This window comes from Patella vulgata, chromosome 8, assembly GCF_932274485.2.
Source record: "Patella vulgata chromosome 8, xgPatVulg1.2, whole genome shotgun sequence".
NCBI classification, from domain to species: Eukaryota; Metazoa; Mollusca; class Gastropoda; family Patellidae; genus Patella; species Patella vulgata.
In genome coordinates, this window is record NC_065886.2 from 6,012,399 (window position 1) to 6,036,618 (window position 24,220).

Genomic DNA, 24,220 nt, shown 5'->3' on the forward strand with positions numbered 1-24,220 from the left:
TGTGATTCAATTTTATTGATGCAAAGCATTAATTGTGATATCACATGTCTATATCATTATCTTGCGCTTTGAGTGCCCATCCTGTCGCACCATCTGACGATAAAGGATAAAGCACAATTATGACAGTTTTCTCATAAAATAAGTTGGTTTATGTAGCTGAGCAGGAGTGGGTTGGACCCCCCAAACCCCTCCCTCTGGATCCGCGCTTGATCTGTGTTTAATCAAATTGAGGGATTAGTGGAGTAGAATGGAACGATACCACTGTAGATACTGAGGATGAGGAAGACAAGCATACTTCATACAACCGTGGCAATAGAACCTTGACAGCTGAATCAAACACAACCAAAATTATACTATGACATACAAGAAGTTTGGTTTTGATCTTCCCCAAGGATACGGATAGCCTGACAAGGACAGCTGTCTAGTTGTTCGGATGGGACGAAAAAACGTGGTCCCCTGTACACATTGGCGTGCATGTAAAAGATCCCTTGACAGTTGGAATTCGATATAAGAGTAGGCCGTAGTGCCGCTGTCCGGGCAAAATTTCCCTCATAGCACACTGTATGGCGTATGCCCGTCTACATTAGCCCAGTTCGGAGCAGAACAGTAGGACGTTAAACCCCATTTCATTTCATTTCCCCAAGGATATTTACTTCCGATAAATTTATTAATCCGTCACAGTATATTTAACAAAGACATTTATTTTTCAGTGAAGGAGATCTTCGAGTTATTAGACCGTTTGTATATGTCAGAGAAAAACTTTTACGAACTTTTGCTGAGAAGGTTGGTACTCCATGACTAAAATATTATACAGGGTATTTTACGATCATAGGCGTACGGGGAAATTTTCGACTGGGGGGGCGGTGGTGGTTGGTGCTCCAAAAATGTAGTTAGGTTCTTAGTATGTTACATAATAATAATAATATCTCTTTTGCGATGAATAAGTTCTTAATTTCTAAATCATCAATAAAAGAGAACTAAATTTTATTTACTTGTAATATACACAACTAAAAACAGTTGTTTATGTAACTGTAATTCGTGGCTTACTGTACTCCAAACAATAGAGGGTCTGAGTCTTAAGATTTCTATTTAATTGCCTAACTATAGACACTCTGAATTTAAATTCGCTGTTAAATTGGACACATTCAAGAACATAATATTTTTTTTATACAACTTTTACAAAGTACAATTGTGTGCCCAAATTTTCCCAGCATTTGGTGCGCAAATTGGGGGGGGGCGGCCGCCTATGTTTACGATCGGGTATCATTTAATAACATCGAAATTAATCAATATACATCAATAATCAATTGGGTTGGTTGTTTTCGAACAGTGGTCAGGAAATTAAATGCTGCTTGTAAATGAATGGTTAATTCATGCATGCTGTATCATAAGGTCTGTCATTAAGTCAACTGGCATAGTTTCGATTCCCCGATCGTACGTGACAAAGAGTAGGGTTGCTTGTCCAACCTCATGGGTTTTCTCCAGTTTCCTCCCACTGCTAAAGACCCCTACGTGCAAGCAAATTATTGAAATAAAATTGAACCATATGCTAGTCCTGAAATGACCTAGTTTGTATCGGGTGGATGTTAAACCCCATTTCTCTCTCCCTCTCTTGCAATATTAGTCCACATGTTTAAATGGGGGGGGGGGGCAGCAATCAGCACCAGGTTGACCTTTAGGGGTGTCAAAATCTAAGGGGCCTCCATCCAAGTTGTATAATCGGTCTTTCTTACATGCACTCATCATTCTCAGCTTTTCCTCAAATAGGAGCCACGGTGGCTAAGTGAGTAAGACGCTGGCTCGCTAGCCTGGAGGTCGCATGTTTTATCCCTGTATTGGTCAAGAAAGTTCATCGGGATTTTCCAACGTGGTTTCCCCGAGGGCCTGACATGGACAGCTTTCTAGTCATTTGGATGGGACGTAAAACCGACATATCCAGTCCTACTTATCCTGTTTCACAATAAGAGGAAAACCTGATGTTTTTATATATATTTTATTTAATACACAGAGTTTTATCTTGTAGCGTCACAACCCTTAATATAAACAACTCTCTCCCCAAAAAATTCTTGTGATGTCACATTTTATATCACAATGATGGAAAATTGGAATGAAAAAAAAATCTGCCCCGAAAACCATCCCGCTTCCCCCCCCACCCCAATATTGAAAGCCATATATATATATATATATATAACTCTTTTTTCTCCACAGAGTAAATATCTGCCTGAATAATATTGAAGGTCTCATATATTTTTTTTTCCACAGAGTAAACTGCCTGTAATAGCTGAAAATTGTCCAGCCTGTTTTGAAGCCCCAAAGGTTTGTCTTAAAATCTCATTAGCGAAGAGTGGGAAGTGGGCGGGATTGGATGGCTGAATGGTTAGCGTGTGCCCATTGTATCATAAGGTCTGTCATTGTGTCAACTGGTGTGGTTTCGATTCCCTGGTTGTACGTTTTGGGTTGGATGGCCGAATGGTTAGGTGTGCGCATTGTATCATAAGTTCTGTTATTGCGTCAACTAGAGTGGTTTTGATTCCCTGGTTGTATATGACAAGGAGTAGGGTCAGGTCGTCTGTCTAACCAGTTCAGATATAACTAATGATGTAATTTTATTTGAACTCAATATGTAACTTTATTCAAACTCAATATGTAATTTTAATCGAACTCAAGATGTAATTTTAATTGAACTCAATATGTAATTTTATTCGAACTCAAGATGTAATTTTATTCGAACTCAAGATGTAATTTTGGTTATTTCAGGAGCGACACAGAACTAAACAATTACTAGCTTCACAAGAACTTTTATTCCCTCAGGTATACAGCAGCATGATGGCTGCCATGAAACCCATCATCGCTATTAATAGAACTGGGAGTAACATCAGCTCTCTGTTGAACGGTCAGAATACTACAGAAGACGAGGAAGATTTGTGAACGTAGACACATTAAAATCTACATAATTATATTATTTCATTTTAAATTAATTTCAAGCTGCAATAAATATATCAAAGATTGCGAAAATACTGATTTTTTATTTGAACAAATAAAATGAAATGGGGTTTAACTGCAACGAACTGGGCTAATGAAGACAGGCATACACCAGACAGTGTGCTATGAGGGAAATTTTGCCCGGACAGCGACACTACGGCCTACTGCCTACTCGCATATTGAATTCCAACTGTCAATGAATCTTTTATGTGCACGCCAATGTGTACATGGGACCTCGGTTTTCCGTCCTATCCGAACGACTAGACAGCTGTACTTGTCAGGCCCTTCGTCCTGCATCACTGACGTGGGGAAACCACGCTGGAAAATCTTGATGGACTTTCTCGGCAGTCTGCAGGGGTAGACTGTAGCTATGGAACATAAAGTGAAGGCGTATCAATTTAAAAAAAAAACAAAAAAAACGTGAAGTAAGCAGTGAATGATGTTTTATTTATGTTTTGTACAAAGTGAAATTATTAAATTATATTACCTGTATACCTGTACTACAGTATTACCTGCACTGTATTACAGTATCATCAGTACCCCTCAGGGATACCAAGGATGATTACAAAATTACCTGCAAACAATTACCTGTACATAAGATATAATATTACCTGTACAATTAGATATAATATACTATAATATAATTCAGATCATCTTCGAGATTGTCACATCTCTTATAATCAATATTTAATAAATAATATTCATACCTATGCTAGATGCATCCTCGATATCCACAGTGGTCTCACTCCACTAACCCCTGGGTTCATCCATGGTTGAAAAACACATATTCAATTTATCTGCCCTTGATGATTGTGCTATTTTTAGCGACCAATCAAAAAAATTGTTAAATACAAAAGAAGTTGACGAAGGGAAATAGCTCTCTCATAATAGAGCGAACAAGTCGCCATATTGTTGTGAACCTATTCAGTGAGGCTAAGACTGGTTTGTAAACTTTTTTTGGGGTTGGTTCGTAGAATCAAGCTATGATCAAGGGTAGATAATTTGAATATGTAAACGGAATGAGACCACTGGGGATATCGAGGATGCATTAGATGATATTTTTATAATCAACTAAAACTAGCAATAGGTACAAAAACATGGTTTATAAAATAAACCAATTTATGATCATTGTCAGTTGAAATACAGGATAATACCTAACTCTAAACCTTTCAAATATGTCGACCAAATAGCTAAAATTACTGTCAGATATAATAAAATATTTATAACCATTCTCAGATGAAAATACAGAATAATACATCAACTCGAAATTTTCAAATTGCTCAGTTATAATAAAACATCTCTTTATATTAAGAAAACCTTTATCTTGAAATTTCATAAAAGATTTCAGCTGAATAATTAATTCTGATTCCCTTTACAATAATTTATTTCAAATTTTACAAAAATTAAAAAATATTTTTTAACTTGTTTAGACATCTTTTATATTATATAAAGACAAAAATATTGATGCCTCGTTTGATTGTTATTTTTATTTATTGCCAATTTGTTGTCAAGACAGTCCATTATAATTCAGTGGTAAATTTTTCTATAAAAACTGGTTATATACAATTTATTTTATAATCGGACCAATATAATTAACAGCTGTACATGATAATACAATAACGAAATTAAATAATAGAAAAATTATAATAATACGTAGAAACTAATTCACACATAGACTTTATCTATACTCTTCATATATTAAAAACATTATATACACAAATACATATCAAATATCATTATCAGAAATAATATGCTCTGACTTACTTACGGCTGGTCACACATTATCAGAAATAATATGCTCTGTCTTACTTAGGGCTGGTCACACATTATCAGAAATAATATGCTCTATCTTACTTAGGGCTGGTCACACTACTGTCCTATCATTATCAGAAATAATATGCTCTATCTTACTTAGGGCTGGTCACACTACTGTCCTATCATTATCAGAAATAATATGCTCTGTCTCACTTAGGGCTGGTCACACTACTGTCCTATCTTCATCAGAAATAATATGTTCTGTCTCACTTAAGGCTGGTCACACTACTTTCCTAACATTATCTGAAGTAATCGACTACTTAGGGCTGGTCACACTACTGTTCTATCATTATCTGAAGTAATGGACTCTTGTCTTACTAAGGTCTGGTCACACCCCTGTCCTATCTTCATCAGAAATAATATGTTCTGTCTCACTTAGGGCTGGTCACACTACTTTCCTAACATTATCTGAAGTAATCGACTACTTAGGGCTGGTCACACTACTGTTCTATCATTATCTGAAGTAATGGACTCTTGTCTTACTAAGGTCTGGTCACACCCCTGTCCTATCATTATCAGAAATAATATGTTCTGTCTCACTTAGGGCTGGTCACACTCTTGACCTATCATTATCTGAAGTAACATCGTCTGTTTTTCTTAGGGCTGGTCACACATTATCTGAAATAATATGCTCTGTCTTACTAACCTCTGGTCACACTACTGTCAAGAGGATTCCAGAATATAATATTCTATACGACTAGATTAAAGACTATTTATAGATTAAAATGTTGACTTACACATGTAAGGCTAACATTACTTATAACACATGTAAGGTCTTCATTTCTTATAACACATGTAAGTCCTACAATTCTTAGAATACATGCAAGTCCTACATTTGTTATAACTTTTGTAAGGCCTACATTTCATATAACACATGCAAGTCCTACATTTCATATAACACATTCAAGTCCTACATTTCATATAACACATGCAAGTCCTACATTTCATATAACACATGCAAGTCCTACATTTGTTACAACTCCTATAAGGCCTACATTTCTTATAAGATATGTGGTAAGGCCTACATTTCTTAGAACATATTTAAGTTTTACATTCAACTCCTACCTAAAATGAACATTCATAATCTTTTAATACCACAAATAATTGCTAGATTACATATATTTAATCTCCAACTAAACGATGTATAACTAATACTATAAACTTATTGGCTCAATACCACTCTTGTTGTAACTGAATAATATGTCCCAATCTTTATTCTGGTCAACAAATTGTACTATTTTACAATATTCCAATTAATTGATGATACAAATTTCATCTTAACACACCTAATTTAAAAAATTGGAAAAATTCAACTAAATGATTTGAAAAGCCGGACGTAAAGCTTTTCAAACGTGACTTGGATTTAACAATATTTTTGAACCCTCTGGACAAGTAAAAAAGAATTTAATGGTTAATTTACACAACAGGTAGGACACTAACACATCTAGTACTTAGAATAAAGCTATTTTTTTATTTTCTGGAGCTGTCAAGCCAGCAAGAGTGTTATTGTCCCTTTAAAGGAGATATAAACCTCTTTGATTAAAAAATGAATTATGTAAGAATTAAATCTGCCTGTTTTTCTACTTAAAATGTTACACAAATAATTATTTAGGCATAAATTCAGATCACAAGCCCACAAATTTTCAATATATTAACTTTTCATTATCCATTTCAGTCCTTCATGTTCATAAAATTGTGCAGGAGCCATAAAAAGCTCCTGCCAATTTCAACTAGGAGAAAAAAGTTCCTGCCAATTTCAACTAGGAGAAAAAAAAACCTTCTTAATTATATTGCAAGAGTAATTCTACATTTTCTTGAATTAAGGAGAGCCGAATTGTATTTTTGCTTTAGTCTTGTTTAATCTTTAGTGAATATGGTAGTGTCAGAATTATCATCACGGAAAAACTGATAGCTGGAACGTATAAACAAAAACTGAAAGTAGTTTATTAATCTCAATATTTAGAAGAGAGATTTAGCTAATTTACAGGAGTCTTTAATGACTCCCATGAAGGAAAGTCAAGGTGCGTCGAGAGGAGCAGGAGCGAGCGCACCTTAAACATGAAGACTGCTATTTTTTAACTATTATAAAAAGAATGACCAGCTCTTTATCTAAATCTTACATAATGTATCTTTACGTTAAAATAAAGTGTTGACTAAATTGATTTAATCGAATTAAATACATGACTGTGAAAATAAACTGGGCCCAAGTTCACAAAGTATTCTCAGACTTAAGTTAAGAATTTACTTTCAATCACTGTTTATGAGAAATATCTTTGATCCAGAAACATAAAACTTTGCACATAGATAGTTTGTTATTGATGTATTTGATACATTAAAACAACAAAAGTTTTATAAAGTTCTATATTTTAGTTAAAATAAGGCGAACAATTCTGAGTAAAGTCTTAGAATGCTTTGTGATCTTGGGCCCAGGTTATTTTCACAGTCATGTATTTAATTCGACTAAATCAATTAAGTTAACTCAGGGGGCCAGTACTTATATTTTTACACAATTTACATGATTCATAGAATATAACATTTCACTCCAGCTACAGGAGCAAGTTCGGTTTCTCCTATATAACTTAATAAAACATTAACGAAAAACAAAATATAATACACAATATTTTTACATAATTCATAGAACTAAAATAAAAAACATTGTATACAACATTTATCTACATATATAAAACTTGTAGAAATTATCAACAGATCAATCTGGTTCAAACACAGATCTTATTTCGTTTGGTTTTTTTATAGTTCAAAATTTCGTTTTACTTGTCTTTACTACACTAGGACCTGGAAGAGTTATGTGACAGGCGTTCTACTTGACGTGAGGAATTAGCCAATGATACGGTCTGTTACAGTGAGTTCTTGGCCTTTTTATACACGGAACTGTGGGTAAACCACTAGCAACGTCAACACCGATTGATTAATCAATGTCTGATGTCATAAGGTCAAAAGCCGCTCATTTGACCCCTGACATGAACTCCTACTATAGCTTGTCAGATCTTCATGTAGTGTAGACCATCGAAAGTATAAAAAAACTAAATGAAATATAAATCTGTATTTCAATCGACTGTCAACTTTTTTATGAGAGTATGTGTTACGTGTTAAATATCATTCAATCAAAATGACTAAAGGCAATATAATATCATACATAGCTAGGGAGCGCCAGTCCACATTGAGAATATCTTCAAAATGCTTGTGATAGTTCAATAACGTTCTACTTCCAAACTTGAGATACTTGGGTATCATTTAGTTGTGTTGTTTCAACAGGAGTTTCTGTATTTAATGTTTAGTTTCAAGCCATTGTTGGAAAACTATTCAAATATGTTGAGAATCATAGAAAACCATTGGGTTTCTACTGTTGTGTCGAAAAAAAAGAAGACCAACCTCATCAAAATGGGCCGTCAATTAAATGTATACTTAAGACATTTTACATCTGAAATCAAGGAAGAATCAGGATTTTGATTCTATGCAAGAATTCAAATGAATAAATCAACTGGGTCAGATGACACCAATTTGACTTTCTGCTTATTCATGAAAAAAACTAATTTAAAAACAAAACATACTCAGTTACTCTTCTCAAAAACTTCTAGTTCGGAATATTTAAATTTTGAAATTTTAACAAAATATCGTACACAAGAATTGAGTGGATTGTTTATTGATAAAAACCCGGAATAACTAAAAATTTTATTTGTTTGGCCTCAATAACAAAAACTACTGAAATATAGCAGCATATAAATCTATTCTATGAATTCCATCAGCTTATAAAACAAGGCACTCACATGCTAGAATATAAACAACATTCCAGGCAGCATACATCTAAAAATTTACTCTTTTAAAAAAATAAAAAGATAACTGTAAAGACAAGAAATTGATGTGTTGTGACATTAATACATGCTGATGGCTGTCGACAAAAAATCTGTATCATGCTCTTGTTTAAAATAAATGGCTTTTTGTGATTTTAACTTATAAGTAAGAATCCATTAAAGATGATGATTGTTGGAGAATAACAAATTTTTAAAAACTTAATCCACAGTAATTAATTAATTAAGAAAATCACAGGCGCTCTATGCTGCTCACTATGGAATAAGGGGGGGGGGGAGAAATGGGGTTTAACATCCATTTGACACAAAATTGGTCTTTTATTTTAGCTCTTTAGCAGTTGGGAGGAATCCGGAGGACCTGGAGAAAACCCATGAGGTTGGACAGGCAACCCTACTCCTTGTCCAGTACAACCGGGGAAATCGAAGCAACATCAGTTGAATCAATGACAGACCTTATGATACAGCGTGCACGCGCTAACCAATCGGCCATGCAACCCCCACTATGTAATAAGCCTGCCGCCATTTTCTTGTGGGCAAACATTATTGACAGGCCTTTTTAAATCTGAATGAATCAATGCCAGGACTTCATCTAGAGTTGATAATTTTGATTTGGTTTACCTAATTAAATATTAAATAATCAATCGGAGTAGATATTACCATGGATTAGGCCGTGGGAAATTTGATATTTTAGAGCAAAATGAAAATAACACAACTTTAGTTTATTATCTTGAAAAGATAAATTTCTTGTTTTTACAGTTGATGTTTGATACAAGTTATAAATATAGATATAAATAGCAGCCATTTATAATTATATTAAAACAGTGCTAATATTTCTCTCCTAGCAAGCATTTTACATAAATCACATATTGCATATAAAAAGCATCAAATTATACTTGGTGCAGGCAATACATTTAAATAATGCATACATAATAGTTGTTTCATTGTTCGAAAAGTTCAGACAAAATGTCCATAAACAAAACTGATTGCTTTATCATTTCATAAAAATAAAATATATTTAACATTCAATATTTGTCATAGCTTTAAACATGCATTATACAAGAGGTAAATCTGCCTATTGCAGGTCTTTCTTTAGGCCTTAAATGTTATATAAATTATTAATTACACATTAATTAACAAAACAAGATCATAATCAACTCTCGATGGCATCAGATACTTGAGATTTTAACTAGATTAGAATGGTTTGCCATTTAAAAATTTAATTTGAAAATGGGAAAGTGAGGCTAAGTCTCGAATATACCAGCTGCCTGGTTACCACTATGCACACATCTTGTCAAAACTACATACGGTGATAACTTGGCTCAGAATAAAGTAATTTGAATGAAATTTTCATTTTACATTTTCTATTTTTGAGCTTTTATAGCAAGAACGGTCAGTTCTTTATCTAAATCTTACATAATGTATCTTTAATTTGTAATGATATAGTGGAGTTATCCCTCTTTCTGATCACAATAGGAATTTTTTGTTAATTTTGTTTTTCTCTCAAAGCACTTTGTACATGTAAATATTGACTATCCTGCCAGTTTCTTGATGAAAATTGGAAGCCATGGTAGCTCAGTGAGTAAGAAGTTGACTTGCTAACTTGGGAATCCCATGTTCGAGAATCCCATGATTGATCTCTGCGTTGGCGGAGAAACTTCATCTGGATGTTCCCCTTTGTCAGTGGTGTAGGATGGAGGATCTGCTAAGGGTCAATGTATAGTCGTTCGGATGGTACAAAAAAAATGAGGTCCCGTTGGCATACACATATAGGAACCTTTGGCAGTTGGAATTCGATAAATAAGAGTAGGCGATAGTGCCACTGCCCGGTCAAAATTTCCCTCATAGCACACTGTATAGCGTATATACCTGTCTTCATTAGCCTGGTAGGATCAGAACAGTAGGACGTTAACCCCCATTTCATTTTATTTCATTTAAAGAAAAATTGGAGAAAAGTAATATATTGATACTTGTACGTCCTGCACAGACCAAAACTGCTGTTCTTTAAACTACGTCAAAGTCAAACAGTCAGAGACACGAGAATAGCTTTCCATGTCACAAGACTATTTTGTGTGTGTCACAATTATGCTGGTGACGGGCAGTCTAAGGAGCCCTAGTTGGGGCGCTAACCATTCAGCTATCCAACCCCCGGGCCGGCTAAGGAGTCCTAGTTAGGGTGGCATAAGTGGTAACAAGTTATCTTTATAGAGATTGTCTTGAATAATTTTATTTTGTGACATTCGGAGAATATGTAAATCATCAGATCAAAGAGACGTTTGATGAACTGCTTGTGAAAATGTTCCAATGTGGCTCTCTACGCCTGACAATAAGGTTCCTGTAACAGACCATGTCAGACACAAATTCAGGGTTTATCAGCCACTACTCCTCGCATACCTGTCATTTTCTAGTTCAGTACTGCACAACATTTTGTCAGATCCAAATAAAATCGTTACTCCAAGGCCGGTAATTAACGGAACACAATTTTTATGGGGAACAACCACAGATTTTATTCTAAAAATATGACGTTATATCATTATCGAGCACCATAAAAAATTGTGCTCAGTTAATGTGTTTTCCACTTAAACATTATAAAATCTGTGAAAGTATGTGACTTTGTCTCATCTAATTCTTGCACTAGTCATTCAAATCCACATCAATCTGATTCAAACACAGATCCTATTTCGTTTTGTTTTTTATTGTTCAAAATTTACTTGTCTATAGTACACTAGGATCTGGAAGAGTTGTTATATAACCCACGTTCTGAATGATGTGAGAGATTGGCAAATGAAACGGTCTGTTACGGCGAGTTTTTGTCGTGCTGTGCACAGAACTGTGAGTAATCCACTGATTGATTAATCAATTTCTGACATCATAGGGTCAAAAGCAGGTCAGATCTTCATGTTGTGTAAGTCATGAAAAGTATAAAAAAATGAAACGAAATATAGATCTGTATTTTAATCAGATTGAATCAACATCACAAAAACCAACATAAAAGTTGCGTTTTTCAAAGTTTATAAATTCTTCAAAATCTAACTCTTATATTCACGTCAACTTCACAAAAATCAAGATGAAAACTGTGGGTTTTTTTTAAAGTTTATGAATTCTTCAAATTGTTTTTTTCCGCTCAGTATTATAATTTTAGTTCATGAAAAAACCCAGAAATTTTTCATTAATATAAAAAATTTCTATTGATAAAGCCCAGCAATGCTGACAAACATTGATAACCTTTTTTATAACTTTGTAATAATAACTAGAATTTAATTCTTGATTATCAATAATTTAATTAAAAATTAAAAATAAAATATTTCCAATGATCCTATTGCTAAGCTCTAAATATCTGCATGTGTACTAATTAATTATTATATATTAATCCATTTTTACGACAAAACTGCCTGGGAAGAGTCCAGTTTTTCCATTTCGTTGTAAAGTCCCTTTAAACCACCCGTCATCCCTTTTTTTATGTACATAGACAATATCTCCTATTTGAAGGTCTAGTTCATGTTCTGTTTGAGGGGGGTAAGGTACCACACAATTATATCTGAAAAATAAAAAGAGAAATTGTGTTCAACAGATAGAGGAATGGGGTTTAACTTCCACTCAACACAAACTAGGTCATTACGGTACTAACATATGGTTCAATTTATTTCAATAATTTGATTGTGCGTAGGGGTCTTTAGCGGTGGGAGGAAACCGGAGGACCCTTAGAAAACCCACAAGGTTGGATTGACGACCCTACTCCTTGTCACGCACTAGCAGGGAATCGAAACCACGTCACTTGACTCAATAACAGATCTAAGATGCAACGCACATGAGTTAACCATTCGGCCATTCACCACCACCCCCTACCAAAGATAGCGAATAAGTCGCCGGCTCACTAATTAAACCAGAAGGTTTAGGCTCCAGTGTACATGTTGGTAAGCAAGTAAAAGTTTGGCGTGAGGTCTGGGGGAATACATGTACAGGATTAAAGTGGAGTGAGGCTAAAATGGCGACGATGTAGGAGAAAACAATATGCACAGCGCAAGCCGTGGAGGATCGATCCCCTCAGACTGTGCGTTTGCCTAACTTCAGTGCTAAAATACAAAGTCGTCGATTTTATCTATTGAACAATACTTACTTTTCTCTAGGTAATGGTTTAGGTCGAGTTGGTTTAGCTGGAACAGAAGAATCAAATGAACCTGATTTCTTGTGATCAGCCGTTGCCCCTTGACTTTTAGCTGGATACGAACCTGATCTGTAAAACATAAGGTCAACAATGTATTACATGACGTTAAATGGGATTTAACGTCCTGTACTGAGTGGGCATGTCACTTCACTCATTGACAGCCTTATAATCTAAGGTTCACACAATAGGCCATTTGGCCACCCAACCATGTGCTCTGACAGAAATTTTTGCTTGGACAGTGGTGTTTCTGTCTGCTCTTTGATGAATTCCAAATTCTATGAGTTCTTACTTACCTAGTATGAGCAATCGTGTGTTTCACTTTTTTACGTAATTTCTAAGGTTTCTACCCATCACCAAAGTCCACTAGGGGTCAAACTTACCCCATAATATTTTCAGAATTTTCTTGCCAAAGATGGCCATTTTTACCTAAATTGTGGCCATGTTCAGGATTAAAGAAAAAAATGAAAAGTGAAACACCCTAATGAGCAACATGTACAGAATGAGCAGAAGTTGATTTATTGCAACTTACATGTACCTCGAATGAGCAGAGGTTGATGTATCATAAATTACCTAGAATGACCAACATCTACAGAATGACCAACATCTACAGAATCTACAGAATGACCAACATCTACAGAATGACCAACTATAGAATGACCAACATCTACAGAATGACTAACATCTACAGAATGACCAACTATAGAATGAGTAGAGGTTGATGAATTAACTTACCTAGAATGAGCAACATCTACAGAATGAGCAGCAGCAGCAGCAGCAGCAGTAGCAGAAGAAAGTGCAGTAGCAGAAGATTCTCCTGCAGTATCTGTAGTATTAAGTGTTTTATATTTTTTATGTTTTCCACCAACATGTAATAACTTAGATAAACTTTTACCACTCTTTTCTTTCTTTTCCTTCTTCTCCTTCTAAAATATGAAAATATAAAATAATATTAAAAGGGGATAAACTTCAATTCATTTCATTTTATGCAGATTATCACCTACCTTGATAAGAGAGTGATAGAGAGAGAGAGAGGGAGAGACAGAGAGAGAGAGAGAGAGAGAGATTATCACCTACCTTCTCTTTTGGTTTGAGAGGAAGTTGTGGAGTATCTCCACCAGCAGCTGCAACTTTATTAGGTGGAGTTATACTACTTGATGCTGACATGGAATGTTGAATAGCCTCCAGACTGGTGCTCGATAACGGTCCATGTGACGTAGTCGATGACTTCTTCACACTGTGGGTGTTAGCAGCTACGGTTCGTAAACCACTAGTTTGTGATGGTGGGGATGATGAAGATGATGATGTTGATGAGGTGTGGTTTGAACTATTGATGGAAGACGATGATTTGTGTGTTCTAGGAAGGAGTGGAGGGGGTACAAGAGGTGGTGATGATGATGAAGATGTAGATGACTGAGGTGGTGGTGGTGATGATGATGATGATGATTGAGGTGATGACATGGTTTGTGAGGATGTTGTTGTTGTAGTATTAGATCTAGTTGATGAGTTTGATTGTTCGGCAGCTCGTATATTCATAACATTAGGATTAATTGGTTTAAATGCACTGGGTTGTCTGAAGAAAAAAAACAAAAAAACAAATCAAAAAAGGTCATCATCAAACACTGGTACATGTACATGTAAGCTTTAAGAGAGAGAGAGAGAGAAATGGGTTGAAGTCCACTGACACAATATAAGTCATTTTGGGACTAACATATGGTTCAATTTTATTTCAATGATTCTCTTGCGCGTAGGGGGTCTTTAGCAGTGGGAGGAAACCGGAGGACCAAGAGAAAATCCACGAGGTTGGATAGCCAACCCTACTTCTTGTCACGTAGAAGCGGGGAATTGAAACTCTGCCACTTGACTCAATGACAGACCTTATGATCAAACTCGCAGCCGTTAACCACTCGGCCACCCAACCCCCCAAGGGTCTTTAGCAGAGGGAGGAAATCCGAGGACCCTTAGAAATCTGACGAGGTTGGACAAGTGACCCTACTCCTTGTCAAGTACAAGCGGGGAATCAAAACCATGCCACTTGACTCAATGATAGACGCATTAACCATCCGGCCACCCAACCCCCTTGTAATCTCTAAAGCTGTTGATTGTCATTAGTGAGATCATGAAAAAGTCAACGCGGTTTAGTTGTCCACAAAAATTTAATGAGAGAGAGAGAGAGAGAGAGAGACAAAGAGAGAGAGAGAGAGAGAGGGAGAGAGAGAGGAGAGAGAGAGAGAGCGAGAGAGGGAGAGAGAGAGCGAGAGAGGGAGGGGAGAGAGAGGGAGGGGAGAGGGAGGGAGAGAGAGAGAATGGAGAGAGAGAGAGAGAGAGAGAGAGAGGGAGAGAGAGGGAGGGGAGAGAGAGGGAGAGAGAAGGAGGGGAGAGAGAGGGAGGGGAGAGAGAGGGAGGGGAGAGGGTGGGCGAGGGCGTAAGGGAGGGACAGAAAGACAAGGTGCGGGAGAGAAATGGTGATTTCGAGACTGGAAAGGCAACACTACTCCTTGTCACGTACAAGTGAGGGCATGCCTTAGACCGTTCAACCAAACCCCGCCACCCTCACCCCACAATATTAGAATCCAACAGATTTTAATTAGCTTACCTGATCATCTGAACATAATTTCCTGGGAAGACACCCGTTTTACCTGTCTTAACACACTGGCCTTTAAACCAGCCATCTTGACATTTTTCATTGACAGTATAATATTCTCCTTTCTTTAATTCAAGCTCATCATCTTTCATAGATTTATAATTATACACGGACAGATAGCTAGAATAAAAAACATAGACTTATACACGGACAGATAGCTAGAATAAAAACATAGACTTACTTATACACGGACAGATATATGTAGCTAGAATAAAAAACTAAAAAACATAGACTTACAATTATACACAAACGGATAGATAGACTTAAAACATACACAGATACATGTAGGTTGAATAAAAAACATACTTATATACGGACAGATAGCTAGAATAAAAACATTGACTAATACACAGACAGATAGACTTATACATAGACAGATGATAGACTTAACATATAGACTTCTACACTGACAGATCGCTAGAATTTAACATTGACTTACAATTATACACGGACAGATAGGTAGAATAAAAAACATAGACTTATACACAGGCAGATAGACTTAAAACATACACAGACAGATACATGTACATGTAGGTAGAATAAAAACAGACTTAAACACAGACAGATAGATAGACTTAAAGATAGACTTATACTACATAAACTGATCAATAACTAGAAGGTACAACTTGAAACATTTGACTTACTATGGTGTTGTCAGATTAGATGTAGGTGAGGAACTCTGTACTGGAGGGCTAACCACGCGCGGAGAATTTCTATCTGGACTCTCAGATCTCTGAAATGAATTTTAATAAATCAGGCATTATGATATATTGAATTATTTCAGCACAAGACTTTAGGAGGACTAGTCAAAATTTCTAATTAATATTAAAATTTATTTCATTTATTTATGATGTCACAAGTCTAAGATGGCTGTGTTAACGTCTTATCCAAATCCAGGTGCAACTCGGCAAACCTCAGCAGACTCCAGCACTCTACATCTTACCTCGGCTGTATAACGAATTCCCTGATTACAAATGGCATTGCCCATGAAGATCCCTGTGAAGAGTGTTTTATCATACAAAGCTTTCAATGTCTGAAGTCGTATTTCTTTCAAGTTTATCCGATTTTCTTTGAACAAAGGACAACTTTGCAATGAAAATTTTACACACTCTTCAGTCAATGCAATTTTGATAACTTCTTTCTAAAAGCGGCAAGTTTTCCTGATAAGTAAACTGGTAGCCGAATCGCAATTGTAAAGGCGTAGGTACATATCACCTACCGTCATACAGCCGAGGCTAGATGTAGAGTTCCGGAGTCTGCCAAGGTTTACTGAGTGACAAAGGTGCTGCACCATTACACTAGACGTATTTCTTATCGGCCAAAAACGACACTCGCCACCAATTAGTCCGACAAGAATGGTACGGCGGGCATAATTAATTTCAATATGCATTGATGTTGATATATTTTTAAATTATGATGAAGGATTTACCTGAGTGGGCAGCGAAACTACATTAGATGTAGACGAAGTACTGGACGTTGAGACTACAGCTGGAGTACTACTATTAACACTGGATGAAAGTATATTAAATCCTCCGCTACTTCCTAGTTCGAGAGAATGCCGCTGGGGGTTCGGGGGTGAAGGTGAGGAGTGAGAAGTATGTGTAAAAGAGTGCCGTTTCTGCTGTGGTAGACTGGCAGCTATAGCTGAAGGTAGAACAGTGTTTGAAGTTGTGCCGCCAGCGGACGTCGAACGAGGTGAACTTGTGGGCAGCTTATTGGCTGCTTGTAATATACTGGAACTGTTATAAAAAAAAAAAAGACACGAAATGAATTCAGTAGTATAAAATATTTAACATTATTTGTTCTTGACCTGCAAAATGGCCTCCTGATTAACGTTCCATATGGATTATCTGACAGTTAACACTGTAAACCAGGTATCATTTAATCTTGTGTATCTAGCACTAATTTCTTTCACATTCGTTTAATATCAAATCTTTGTTTAAAAATTTGTAAAAACTGTTTAACATCACCATAAATCGTTTAATTTGTACTTCTGTCCAGTTTAAAGCTGACCATTCAATTTTGATAATGAGTGTCCAATTTACAAGTGTTTAATTTCTCAATCACAGTTAAAAAATAAACAACTCAATTGATTAATGATGTATAATGATTAATTTTTGAACAGTGGTCATGAAATTAAATATTGTAAATTGGACACTCATTATCAAAATTAATCAGTCAGCTTTAAACTGGACACAAGTACAAATTAGATGATTTTTGGTAATTTTAAATGAATTTTACGAATTTTAAAACAATATTGATATTAAATGAATGTGAATTAAATTAGTGCTAGATACACAAGATTAAATGATACCTGGTTTACAGTGTAAAGGGTAAAACAGGAATACTGGTCTTATACGGGTTTGAATCAATTCAGTTTTAGAAAATTCCATTGGTCAATACTGTACCCTATGTACATGTAACAAGAATGCTAATGGCTCCGTTTTAAATCAGATAGAATCTTGATCTATACTGCTCCAATATACATTTGTATAACAAAAACGCTCATGGCTCCCTATGGAACGAGAATGTGGTAACCTTTATTAGCCGTGAACCAAATTGATGGGCCTGTTTTAAATCCAACAGAATCTCATCTAGGAGATTATCTAAAGTTGGTATATTGATTTGGCTTTCTTAATCAAATGTTAATTAATCAATCAAGATTAAGCGATGAGATATTTGATATTTTCCGAAAAATGCAAATCACACATAGTTACTGTAAATAAACAAAATAAGGCCTTACCTAGGCTTAGAATTGACTAACGTCTTGGCAGCATCATTTAACTAAAATACAAAGATAGATAATTAAAATCACACTCTGAGCATTGAGCATCATGGTCCTGTATGATGATAAGAGACTATTTAAGCATTGTCCATCGCGGTCTGTATGATGACAGAGACTATCCAAGCCTTGTCCATCATGGTCCTGTATGATTGAGACTATTCAAGCCTTGTCCATCATGGTCCTGTATGATGACAGAGACTATTCAAGCCTTGTCCACCATGGTCCTGTATGATGACAGAGACTATTCAAGCCTTGTCCACCATGGTCCTGTATGATGACAGAGACTATCCAAGCCTTGTCCATCATGGTCCTGTATGATTGAGACTATTCAAGCCTTGTCCATCATGGTCCTGTATGATGACAGAGACTATTCAAGCCTTGTCCACCATGGTCCTGTATGATGACAGAGACTATTTAAGCATTGTCCATCGCGGTCTGTATGATGACAGAGACTATTCAAGCCTTGTCCACCATGGTCCTGAATGACGACAGAGACTATTCAAGCCTTGTCCACCATGATCTGTATGATAGTTATTCAAGTATAGTTTTAAAAATGATGAAAACCAACCTCTACAAAAGTAAGTGGAAATATTCCTATTTTTTCTCCTTTTCTACCTTCGATCCAATTTTCATCAACTCTTCTCATAACTGTTAAAATATCTTCCTTTTTAAATACAAGACAATCTTTTTCTTTTTCATCTTTTAGATCAAAGTCATATAAAGCTCGACACTGAGGAATTTGAGGCAGTGGTACAATAACCTGCAAAATAAACAATATATTAATTTTTTTCGGATGGGACAAAAAACAAAGTCCTGTTTACACACTGGCGTGCATGTAAAAGATCCCTTGGCAGTTGGAATTCGATACAAGAGTAGGCCATAGTGCCGCTGTCCTGGAGGCAAAATTTCCCTCATAGCACATTGTATGGCGTGTGACCATCTGCATTAGCCCAGTTCGGAGCAGAACAGTAGGATGTTAAACCCCATTTTATTTCTGTATTAATTTAGGGCAGTGGTACAATCGTACTCTGATAACAGAACTACGATCTGCCCTTATTTCAAATTTCTAACTGCCAGGGGTCTTTTTAACCTGCTAGTAATGGTATAAACATGACACATCTTTCTCCATTCCAGGCCCTCTGTCCTGCACCACTGACATTGGGAAACCAACATGAGAAATCCTGAAGATCTGGATCAAACCCTGGATATATTCTGATCAGTGAACCAACGTATTACACATCAAGACATCCGCAGGTTTCTGGTTCATTAAGATAAGTTGTTCTAAAGTAGGGGAGGACAACCTTTTATATATATGTACATACAACTCTCACTAATCCTGAACATAGAGAGAGATATTTACATGTAACGTCCACTCGGCACAAACTAGGTCATTTCGGGACTAACACATGTTTCAATTTTATTTCAGCAATTCGCTTGCGTACTGTATAGGGGTCTTTAGCAGTGGGAGGAAACTAGAGGACCCGGAGAAAACCCACGAAGTTGGACAGGTGATCCTACTCCTTGTCACGTACAACCGGGGAATCGAAACCACACCAGTTGACTCAATGACAGACCTTATGATACAGCACGCACGTGCTAACCATTCAGCCATCTAACCCCCCAATCCTGAACAGACAAACAAACAACCGACAGTCACAAATATTAGTATAGATATGCACGAAATATTCAAATTGCTAAAAAAAAATGAGTAAGCCTACTTCTATACTTTATTATTATCACATTCAACAGGATGCAATGCATGACTTCTAATCACACGTGCACTAGAGAATGCCCATCCCTGCTTTAAAACAATATGATTTGAAACGTACCTGAACATAACTTGAAGGAAAAAATCCAATTTGACTGTTTAATTCTCCTTGATACCAATTATCATCTAACTGTTTCTTTAATAAAACCACTTCTCCTTTCTTAAACGCCAAATCACTGAAATCATTTCATAATAATAATCATTGGTCAGCTTGAGAGAGGGAGAGAGAGAGAGAGAGAGAGAGAGAGAAAGATGGGTTTAAAGTCCTCTCGACACAAAAATTATTTTATTAAAATTACATGTAAATTACTGATCGCTGGAAATGATTTTATTAAAGATACATTATGTAAAATTTAGATAAAGAGCTAGCCATTCTTGCTATAATAGTTCGAAAATAGATAATATAAAATAAATAATTTGAAATTTTCATTCCAATAATTCTATTGCGAGCGAAGATATTAGCCTTTGAAGGTTTGACAAAAAGTGTGCAATAATTTTAACCATCGTACTGGTTATTTGAAGCTAAGTCTCGTTCCTCCATTTTTAGCTTAAATCAAAATATGGCTGTACTGTTCTAATCTATTTAATATCGGAGAAATCTGATGCCATCTAGAGTTGATTATGACCTGGATAAGTCAATTAATGTCTAATTAATAGTTTAGAAAACATTTCAGGCCTAAAGAAAGACCTGCAATAGGCAGATTTAGCTCTTGTATAATGTATGTTTAAAATGACGAAAATTTGTCGGTTGCCAGCTTCTGCAATAGATGTACATGTATACTCTCACTTGTTAAATTACCAGTTGTTGTTGTTTGTATTTCAGAGGAGAGCCAAAAAAAGCTCCCCTCAATCAACGATTGATTTAGAAATTAAGGAGAGTGATTTAAAAATTAACGAGAGTGATCTGATATTTAGGAGAGTGATTAGTTATGTGCATTGGAAATGCTTCTAAGATCAATAACTGCATGTAATGGGGTCATTCCTGGTTTCATAAATGATAATAAACCCCCAATGACTATTTAAAGGAGAGCGATTTTCAGTTTTAAGGCTGTCTGCGATATCACTTATGTGGAAGCAGACGTTAAACACCAAGAACTACTACTACATGTACTACTCAGTTTTAAGGGGAGGGGAAAAAAAACTCCCCTCGGTCGACATTCAGGTGAGCGGCAGGTGCTTGAAAGCGATCGCTCGTCTTAAAAAACAATGACTGACTTACCCACTTTCTTTGGCTTCATAATCATATAATGCTTTGGCACAAGGCTGTTTGACCTGTAATAATATTAACAATAAAACACTCTTAGATTTTATAGGTGTCAATATTAGACGTGCATGTTTAATGGGTTTAAAATAACCTGGGACCTATTGTTTGTAAGGCATTTCATGATAGGAGAGCGAGAGAAATGGGGTTTAACGTCTACTCGACACAAACTAGGTCATATGGTTTAATTTTTTTTCATTAATTCGTTTGAACATAGGGTCTTTAGCAGAGTGGGGAACCGGAGGACCCGGATTTTGTGATACGAAAAACATTGAAATAACACAAACAAACACATCTTTATGGATAAAAATCACTACCAGCTTTCATAGTGTAACATTTCAACCAGTTTAACTTTGTTGTCTGACTGGAAGATAGGACAGATAGATAAACCAGCTTAAAAACACCATATCCCTTCATGTAATCAAGAAGGCTTTTTTTAAACAATGTCGTTGTCTTAATTATCTTGGCTGTCTCCACGGGTCGTATTAAACATGTCGTCTTCAGCTTACTCTGGGCACACGCAGTAACTCATCTTCCTATCAAACTGATGACATGTGCCTATGCCTAATTACACGTAACTGTGTAACCATTAACCAATGAGTAGAAGTGCCAATGTACTGGCAAAACTTCCCTCATACATGTACATGTACCACACACGTCAAGTCGACGCAGAAAAGTAGGATGTTAAAGCACATTTTATTTCCTTCCTTGACATACATGTACATGTACCATATTAACGATGACAAGTGATGAAATAAAATATGGTTTACCATCCTACTTTTCTACATCAACTGAGTTAAAGAAGACGGGAATATGCCAGAGAGTGTGCCATGGGAGGAATTTTTCCATTGCACGATTTACCTAAATCCACTACTCATAAAACAATATATATCAATGTTTAATGATACCATTCTTCATACAAAAATATCATTTTTAATTTAAAACCTTAACATTATTATGTGTCAAAAGGTCCCTCATAATGCGATTTCCAGGCCAAAGATTCCGTGTAACACATGAGTTACATCCCTTGGTTACAACTTCCAAACTTGCCTGGAAATCGCAATTTGAAGGGCATTTTTGACAATAAACGTTACGATTTTCAATTAAAAATGGCAATTTGGCATAAAAAAAGGTATATTATCAAATATCGATATAAATTAGGCAGTGGCTATTGTGACGACGAGTCGTAAAAATAGTCCTCCGGCTATTGTTACGACGATGCTTTCAGAGCCCTCCATCGGCAAAGTTAAAAACTGAATACCATCAATTTCTATTACTCCTCTGAATCAATGGATTTCAACTTCACTACAGGTTCGGATCCAGGGAGCTGTGTCCCCCCCCTTCAGCCCACGCCACTAATGCAAACCACTAATGCATGTGGCACTCTGATGATTACCCTTTGCTCCAATGTATGCCACCCCCCCACCCCTCTCAACAAAATCCTGGATCCGGGTATGACTAAACTTTATCGATGGAGGGCTCTGAAAGCATCGTCGTAACAATAGCCTGAGGACTATTTTTACGACTCGTCGTAACAAAAGTCACTGCCTATAAATTATTGTGAGTGTGACATGAGTTGAAATAATGGTGGATTTGGGTAGATTTGGGTAATTCGTGCTACCCCTACAGCCTACTCTTATATCAAATTCCAACTATAAAGGGACCACAGTTTTTTATCCCATCCGATTGACTAAACACTGTCCTTGCCAGGTCCTCCGTACTGCACCACTGACAAGGTGAAAACCATGACGGAAAATCTCAATGAATTTTCTCGGCCAACACAAATGAATATGTTCTACCTGTCTATTTGATTGTCTTGAAGTTGAACTAGTAGATGAGACATTGTCGCGCCGTCTTAACGGAGGTTCGCTATCGAGTTTCGACACAACACCACACGTTTTCAAACCCTCCAATAATCGTATCAGCAAAATATTGTTCGGTAAATCCTCTACTTTCGTTTCAATGAGCGCCCTGCACTCAGGACATCGCAATTCCTGCTTTGTCAGTAAAATTTCATCTAAACATCGTCTGCAGAAGGTGTGTTGACATGGCAGAACTTTACTGGTGTGATTCAGTCTCTCCAGACACACAGAACATTCCAACAGTTCATTCAGTGATTGTTCATCCATTTTACATATTTTCTTTTCAGACTTGAAACATTTACATATTTTCTCTTTATCTATTGAATATTTTACATATTTTCTTTAACATGATGAGTTTAAGTCATTTCTTAAAATAGAATATTGCTCAATATACACGCACACTACTTCAGTACTTGAACAAACAACAGATTGCAAGTCCAAACTCTTCTTGTTTTCATCCAATCTTTATCCACTATATCCAGGCTTCATTGCACATGTAACTTAGCACTAGTTTCACAACGTCCAAAGATTAGTTTTCAGATTGCTGTTCATAAAATCAATCGGGGAAAATGTATAACAATATTCCAGTACGTTTAAATTTGCTAGGTTTTGAACAGGAAGTTGGTGCAAGGCGATTTGTCAAAATATTGACAAACAAAACACAACTTTTTCTACGCCATGTTTAACCGGAAGTTTAGGCGGAGGAATTTAGAGGGCTTGTTTGCAGGTGCGTGATTGGTCTATTTTCACCGATTACATTTCTAATTTCGTAATAAATGATTAATCAATCCGGAATATTACCGGATACGTATTTGAAAATTTGAATGTTACCTTTTCTCTGAGAAATATCCATTTAAATTGAAGGAATGTAAAGAACTATTTGATATGTCTATTTGTTTACGAAAATGTGAACTTTGACACCGTCACGGCCGGGTACGTGACTTTGTCATGTCATTAATTTTAAAGGTACCCTACTACGACCTAGGTCCCATTTGCAAATATTTTCTTGTGTTAATCTTGTTCAAACGAAGTATTCTTATTCCATGTTTAAACAAATATGCGAAATTGGCGGTAGGTCTGACTATTTGCAATGGTTTTACGGGAGAATTCAATGGGC

At 36.1% G+C, this 24,220-nt stretch overlaps 2 protein-coding genes across 5 annotated transcripts in view; one reads left to right on the plus strand and one right to left on the minus strand.

Annotated features, from left to right (window-relative positions):
- LOC126829671 (uncharacterized) overlaps positions 1-3,018 on the plus strand; it is a 46,278-nt gene extending 43,260 nt beyond the window's left edge. For all 4 annotated transcript variants that reach the window (XM_050559690.2, XM_056102882.1, XM_050559692.2 and 1 more), the window contains 3 exons: positions 711-783; positions 2,263-2,316; positions 2,758-3,018. In XM_050559690.2, coding sequence (XP_050415647.1) covers positions 711-783; positions 2,263-2,316; positions 2,758-2,928 — 298 coding nt within the window. In that variant the 3' untranslated portion in view covers positions 2,929-3,018. The remainder of the gene's footprint in view (positions 1-710; positions 784-2,262; positions 2,317-2,757) is intronic.
- A 12,810-nt stretch (positions 3,019-15,828) lies between these two features.
- On the minus strand, positions 15,829-23,790 carry LOC126830584 (E3 ubiquitin-protein ligase SH3RF1). Its single transcript, XM_056102805.1, has 8 exons — positions 23,041-23,790; positions 21,200-21,252; positions 20,042-20,156; positions 18,781-18,972; positions 18,171-18,211; positions 16,857-17,166; positions 16,072-16,160; positions 15,829-15,886 (listed from the first exon to the last, which is right to left on the minus strand). Exons 1-8 carry the CDS (start codon positions 23,368-23,370, stop codon positions 15,829-15,831), a joined length of 1,188 nt encoding a protein of 395 aa, XP_055958780.1. The 5' UTR covers positions 23,371-23,790.
- Positions 23,791-24,220: the final 430 nt, after the last annotated feature.

Coding starts and splice junctions, on each gene's coding strand:
- LOC126830584 (XM_056102805.1), bottom strand. CDS start 23,370: ATGGATGAACAATCACTGAATGAACTGTTGGAATGTTCTGTGTGTCTG. Junction 20,157..21,199: donor TATGAAGCCAAAGAAAGTGG/GTAAGTCAGTCA, acceptor AAATGATTTCAG/TGATTTGGCGTTTAAGAAAG. Junction 16,161..16,856: donor TAGTTTCGCTGCCCACTCAG/GTAAATCCTTCA, acceptor AATTCATTTCAG/AGATCTGAGAGTCCAGATAG.